This window comes from Quercus lobata, chromosome 9, assembly GCF_001633185.2.
Source record: "Quercus lobata isolate SW786 chromosome 9, ValleyOak3.0 Primary Assembly, whole genome shotgun sequence".
NCBI lineage: Eukaryota > Viridiplantae > Streptophyta > Magnoliopsida > Fagales > Fagaceae > Quercus > Quercus lobata.
The window spans coordinates 44,521,428-44,528,771 of record NC_044912.1 but is presented as its reverse complement, the minus strand read 5'-3'; the positions used below and the strand labels follow the sequence as shown (position 1 = coordinate 44,528,771).

General features: G+C 31.9%; 1 protein-coding gene across 1 annotated transcript; it reads left to right on the top strand.

Moving 5' to 3' along the window:
* The first annotated feature begins 320 nt into the window (after nt 1-320).
* Nucleotides 321-1,357, top strand: LOC115958980 (protein LATE FLOWERING-like). Its single transcript, XM_031077261.1, has 2 exons — nt 321-403; nt 622-1,357. The coding sequence occupies exon 2, from the start codon at nt 627-629 to the stop codon at nt 1,191-1,193; it is 567 nt and encodes a 188-aa protein (XP_030933121.1). The 5' UTR covers nt 321-403; nt 622-626; the 3' UTR covers nt 1,194-1,357.
* The last annotated feature ends 5,987 nt before the right edge of the window (nt 1,358-7,344 follow it).

Below are 7,344 nucleotides of genomic sequence, written 5' to 3'. Positions count from 1 at the left end.
ACTGAACAAAGGCAACACTGTCTTTTACACCGGTAATTAAATTAAAAAAATTAATTAGTTTGATAATCTTAATCAGCAGCCTGGGAAATCATGAAAAGTAGTCTAGTAAATTAACCTGGGAAATGAAACTAAAAACAAAAAGAGAGAGAGAGAGAGAGAGATGATTCCATGTGCCACCAATCACTGTCGTTACCTTAGCAGTTAGCATGCAGAAATATCTTATCTCCTGTCCTCAGCCCATTCCCATACACCACTCTCTGTCTACAAGTGTCAAGCACTGATCTATTTAATTATTACACTCCCAAACTCCTTCACATTTTCCAACTCTTCCTTTTTAGAATTTGGCTTCTGAACTCTCTTTTCTACTCCTTTTTGATCAGATCAAACGCCAAAAAGCCCAAAAGTCAGTACATTTTTCTTCATTCTCTTTCTTTTTCCTCCTCTCTCCTCTGCACTGCCACACACTGCTCAAACAAACGTTGCTTCTACTCTTTTCTTTTTGAAGGCTCTAAAAAACTATATTTATTTAAAATTCATTCTGGTTGTCTACTTTAGGTTGGTTAAGTTTATGAATTTTTCTTACCTTTATCTTATGAATTTATTTATTTTTGTTTGTAACAGACAATATGGAAGATGAGGTAAAAGTAGCCCATGTTGCAGAAGACGCAAGTTCAACTACTTCGAGAGTATTTCCTTGTTTATTTTGTTCAAGAAAGTTTTACAGTTCTCAAGCTCTGGGAGGCCATCAAAATGCGCATAAGAAGGAGAGGAGTGCTGCAAGAAAAGCTAAGCGGGCAAGTGAGTATGCACAAGGATCTTTGCCTTTGCCACTTCCTACGCTTTTGGCTCCAACTCATCATTTGGGCATTTTACATCCTTCAATGTATATTACTGCGCACGCTGCCAATCTTCGATGCTTTCCTACTCAACAATCTTCAGATCGTTTTGGTTCCAATGGTGGTGCTCCTAGGTTTGAGAATGTAGCATATTATGGTGGGAGTTTTCCAAGCAATCCATATAGTTTTGAAGAGGATGAGCAAAGTTTCATGAATTGGCAGAGAAGCATACGATGCAATAACTTCAATGGAGAAGGCTCATCCCAACATTTATCAATGATGAATGATGATAACAATCACCATCTTGGGAATTATAATGATAAGGATCAAAAGCTTGACCTTTCTCTCCATTTATAGAAATGGAGAATAGGGATAGGAGAGAGTGGGTGCGTTAGAGAGGAATAGAAATTTTCTATCTTACCTTTTGTGTTCATGGATACAAATTTGAGAGCAAGTGATATCTTTTTTGGTTTTTATTTTTGGAGGCCTTAAGTTATTTCTTCTTCACTAATAATGAGCATCTCTCGTGGCTCTACTCAAAATTTGGATCAGTTATTAAATTGTAATGCCAAGATTATTAAATTTTGGTACCTCTTTCTTTTGTGTGTGTGTGTGTGGAGAAAAAGAATATTAATTTTTTGATAACCGAGAAAAAGAATATTAATGTTGGTAATTGGTACTGAAGCCTATATTTGTACTTAGATTATGTTTATATAGGCGAACTTGAATGTACATTCTGATCGAATAACAGGCTTTCAAGTTGACACAAAAAAAAAAAAAAATAAATAAATAAATAAAACAAACAAACAAACATTGATTGAGATAAACTGTAATGATAAGGCTAAGGTCACACATTATACTTTTTATTATTATTTTTTAGAGAAACCAGACCTGAAGGTCAAAGACACATTTTACTTCAAAGATAGCGTTTAGTGAATCTATTTTGTAATTCAACCAAAAAAACATTAAAGTCTATTATGTGACATTTATGCTACAAAAATGTACCAAAAAGTTACTCTATAATAATTGAAATTGCATTTAGTCGTGACAACATATTTTTGCACACAATCATTGGATTCAAACCATATTTGTGTAATTTTTTGAAATTAAAGATACTACAAGAAAAGAGTCTATTTGCAAAGGTAAAACGTCTTTGCAAAATGTCAAATATCATTGCAAAAGGTTATTTGTGAGGGCATATAACCCTTAAAGGTCATCGTATTTACTTTTGTTACTAAAAATGATTTTTTTTTTTTTTTTTTTTTTGAAATAGCTAAAAATGATTTTGCAATCATACCTTTGCTAATAGTTAATTACATAATTCTTCCTAAACAAATATACCCTCACAAATATATTACCAAAGGATAAGAAAAGCCAACAATTTATTTTTAGCAAGGGGATGCAATCATCTTTTTATAAGGGTCTTTATGCCCTCGTAATTAGTTATTTACAAATTTTAAATTGACAAATTACTTTTTAGAGACAAATGATGGCATTGCTAAAAATTATTTATAAGGATCTTTATGCACTCGTAATTAGTTATTTATGAATTTCAAATTGACGATCAATGGTGGCTCCATAAATTTTTTCAAGGTGGTCAATAAGAAACATAGAGAAATCACTTACTATCGGGCAAAAGATAAGAGGTGTCGAAAATTATACAAAACCTAATAAAAAGAAAACCTCATATATTGAAAAAAAAAAAAAACGCAAATACATAAAATTTTATAATTTCCTTTTATGAGTTTTTATATTTTGAAATTGTTGCATGTTAGTCTCATTATCAATCTTGCAAACTACAATTTTTCAATGTCTACAATCAAGTAATCATTCATCCACTGATCTCCCATTTGATTGCGATTATTTATTTATTTATTTAACAATTCAACTCAACTTATTGGTTCTTGTTATTGTATTAAGAAGAATTTTTATACTCTATTAATAATTCAACTCAACAATTCAATAAAAAAAATACAGTTATTTTATTTAACAATTAAACTCAACTTAGTGGTGTTCTGCAATTGTATTAAGAATAACTTTTGTTGTGTCCATAGCATTAATTTAGTAAAAATTCAACTCACTATCCCACACCCCACTCCTCAAATAGTGTTATTTATTATTTATTAAAGTGTAAACTATAGTCCATGCACTTATATTTGTTTTACCCTCTAGCTTCTTACTACCTATAGACACTCGATTTTGTATTCCTAATTTAATTTTGGAAGATTACTAAAATAACCATTTCAAGTACTCAAAAATCATAGTTTCATGCATTAAATCATTCATCACATTGTCATAAAAATAATCTTGAGATTCTAACGGTCGTGACGATATGCTCGATTCCCAAATTGGACCGTCGGATTGAAAAATATTACGAGATCAAGTTTTCATAGTTTGCATGCATTTTGTGTAGGTGAAGTTGATCACGTGTGATTAATTGAAATTAATTTTGATTGGTTAATGATTAAAATTAATTAAATGAATTTATGTGATTGGTGGAGAATTTTTCTTAAAGTGAGTTTGTTGCATGGGATTAAAACAAATAAACTGATAATATTTAAAGACTGTAGATAATTAGGCTTTTGGGATAATTATATTCAAAATAATTATTTTAAAAATTCTAATTATCACTTTGGGATGAGGTTTATAATGAAATTAACTCTAAAATTCGTCCAAATACAGTTTTAGACTTGGAAAACACTTCAAAAACGTGCTAATTAAGTAGCAGATTTCAGATTCACATTCCAAGACACTTTTGGCATAGTAAAACTCAAAATTAGGACTAGGATATTTCTGGAAAAGTTGTAGAGAATTGAATTTCCCTTAATCTATAAAAATTTCAGCTTAATCCAAAATTTTAGTAAAAAGATATGATCGAAATACTGAAACTTATTCTGATCTAAAAAATCAGCTTACTCTTATCCAAATCTCATTTTTTTAGGATTTTCCCCATACATTTTTTGCTTACTTTTTAAGCTGATTCGACTTAATTTTTAAGCAAACCTAACTTATTTTCTAAGCAACTAACACCTCTATAAAATAGGGGAGGCCTCCCAACATTCAGGAGTAAGAGCCCTTTTCTGACTTCTCTCTCCCCTTACATTAAAGAAGTTCTGGAATTTCAGCTTTAGGAATTTCTTTTTTGTTAAAGGGCTTTCATTTAAATCCTTATAAATTCACTCTCTTTAATCTTTAGGATAGTTCTCCACTAGTGGATTAAGTTCATGCAAGTATGATTTTAACTTTGTTTCCATAATATGTTTTCATGTATGCTTTATTTTCCATGGATGTGATGTTGTTTTTGTGTTTAGATAACCATGTTTGTCATATGTTATCATGTGTTCTTTTCTTTCCAAAAGTTTTCACATGATTAACTGATGAGCATGCCTAGATCTAGGGTTTAAGATTTTAGATCTGCAATTTTTCTTTGTGCTTCTCTTAAATTAAATTTAGATCTGCAATTTTTCTCATGTTTTTCTTAAACTAAAATCAAATTTGCAATTTTTCTCTATGTTTTTAAAATTAAAAACATATCTGCATTTTTTTCTCTTTGTTTCTGTACGGGTAAAATTCCCAAGTCAACAATGGGACTTGGGCCCCGCACGGAGTCCAGCCATGACCAAAAGGGAAAAGGGGGACCAAAAGATTTCCAGCCTAACCCTGTTGAGCCCAACTTATTTAAAAGACATCTGAGGAGGAATGTCTCCTCGAACACACCAAACACGGGCCCAATGTGCACCCCATCTACAGTGAAGAATCATCCCAAACAAATGAGAGTAGTAGGATGAGCCTCGCAAAGCAGGAAGAAGGAAGAAAATGTAAGACGTCCAGGGGGAAACCACAACTGCCGCATTAAATGCAAGGAATCTACTTTTCCAGCCGCATTAATGTGGAGAAGACAGACAAACAGTGTTACATTGGCCAATGCAACTCACAGAAAGATAAGGTGGATGTCCGATGGGACAGACACTCAAGTGAAGGTCCAGATGGTTAACAAGTGTAAGATTCTTATCAATTTAAGGAGGCTATATAGAAGAAGGAAATCCCTATGAAGAAAGGATCGGAAATTTGAAAACAAAAAAGGATATAGAAAGAGAGAGGAAGGCAATAGTCTTTGATCAGAAACCAGAGGTGCATCCATACGTTTCCTCGGACTGAGTATCCTGTGGACATTAAGGAGATATTCTTACGTCCAAACTGCTACATGGCATACAATTAACTAACGTTCACTTCGTCCAGCCCTAGTTTTGTAACCTGCTTTCTGCGAATTCATTGTCTAGGGTTCTTTGGGCCAGAATCACTTACTTGTTGGGCTTGGGCCCCAAAGACCGACCCTACAGTTTCTTTTTCAAATCAAAACTGGATCTGTATTTTATTTATAAAATTTGATCTGTATTTTATTTATAAAATCTAATCTGTATTTTATTTCTGATGTACATTTTTGTAAAATAAAAATTTAACTGTTTTTTAAAATCAAAATCAAATCAAATCTTTCAATAAAAAATTTGTGTTTTCAAAATAAAAAAATGTTTTTTTTTCCACATTAAGAAATCCCAACCAGATCTGAATTTTTATTTAAAATCCATTCTTTTTTCTTAATTTTATGGAAACTCAAAATTAAATTTTAATTAACCATTCTTACCAAAAAATTTTTTTTACACAAAATAAAATGGCGGATCTAAGGTTCTTGAATAGAAGTTTAATCCTAGATCTAGGATTTGACATAGCATTTGTTGCATAACATTTCATACTTTGAATATGGGTATTTAATGGTCATTAAGAGTCTAGAAGACTAGACTCTGCCTGGGCAGGGTGGGTGTCTAACACCTTCCCATCCTATAACGTAGCCCCTGAACCTTGAATTTTAGGTTAGTAAAACTAGTGCTTTATTTTATTTTTTGCTATATTGTATTTAGGACCAAAGTTTTGTATTTTTACATAGATTGTATCTCAATTAATAACATTTAAGGTATTTTTTGGACATGTGAATTGTACTTATTTTTTTCTTATTTAAAAAAAAAAAGTGGCAACTCCACACATAATCCTGAAAAGGGAAGGTGCCGATGCCTAACCCCTTTTCTGAGAGCACCCTAGTTTCCCAGTCTCTCACACTACCCATAGTCCCACTGGTCCACACCCCATAGCAGAGCCACTCAACTCTTACAGCAAATAATAATTCATAACACTAAACACTATCATAAAGATGTCAAACACTTATAATATTATGCGCTATCATAAATTATTAATTCACGCTAGTCTATCAAAATCCACAAAGTTAGACACTTAAAACACAGAGAGAGAGAGAGAGAGAGAGAGAGAGAGAGAGAGAGAGAGAGAGAGAGAGAGAGAGAGAGTGTGTGTGTGTGTGTGTGTGTGTGTGTGTGTGTGTGTGTGTGTGTGATATGCATTTTCTTGTCTCTGTTAGTGTATAGCTTAGACTAGTTTAGCCCATTGGGCTTAGCCCAGTGTACTGTACTTGTAGTTTACTCATTTTACTTGTACTGCACACATATCTAGCCTATATAAACTCTCTATTGTATATTATTATATACACATCAATATACAGACTATTCAGTGTTTCTCACACTTTATATTCTTAACAGTCTCCAAGTCATCCAGGAAATTGAATAGGAGAATGAGATGGATCAAGAAGATAGAAAAGGAAAAGGAAATAGAGAGAAAGTGCAAGAAAATTTTGAAAATCCATGAGAGACATACAACAATATGAGAGAGAAAAAGCTTTCCCTTGGTTTGAGGTTTTATATCTCTATAACTTTTGATACTCTTGCTACTGCCGCCGGCAAGGTTCTGATGGTGTTTGGTTGGAGTTGTTGATGTCGGCAGTATGTTGCTCCTATTGTTGGCGAAGGTGGTGGTGGTGGACCGATTGTGGGATTGTCTTGGCCTTGATGGTTTTTTTTTTTTTTTTTTTTTTTTTATATATATATTAATTTGTTTACTATTATTTATTTTAGGTAACAAATAATAAAAGAATAAAATTAGAATTTAATTAATTAAGAGGACATATAGAAAATTTTTATTGGCGGAGTATAGAATGGAGCAGGCAAAATGAGATAGGAGATTTAGACTCCCTATTGACGACTTAATTTTTAGCAACAAATAATGGCGTTGTTGAAATTGTTTCTAAGGGCCTTTATGAATTCACAACAGATTAAAAATAGAGTAATGGTAATGACATTTAAGCTGTCACTTATTTATTTATTTATTTTTTTTGCAAGGGGTTAAAAGAAGTCACTATTTTTTAGATTGCAAGGGATGTTGTCCTCTCTATGAAGTTCTTTACGACCAATTTTTTATGTTATTGCTGATGATATTTTATATAATTTTTGTAATATTTTATTTATTATTTATTTCTAATTTATTTTTTATCATGTTTGTTATACATTTTTATATAAACAATTGTCCTATTACGATAGTACAATAATTATTAAATATTGATCAATTAAAAGATAAAATCCCATATAAATTCATAATTTCAAATGCCGAG

What these genes read in the sequence shown, in the direction of transcription:
- LOC115958980 (XM_031077261.1), top strand. Translation starts at nt 627, where the DNA reads ATGGAAGATGAGGTAAAAGTAGCCCATGTTGCAGAAGACGCAAGTTCA.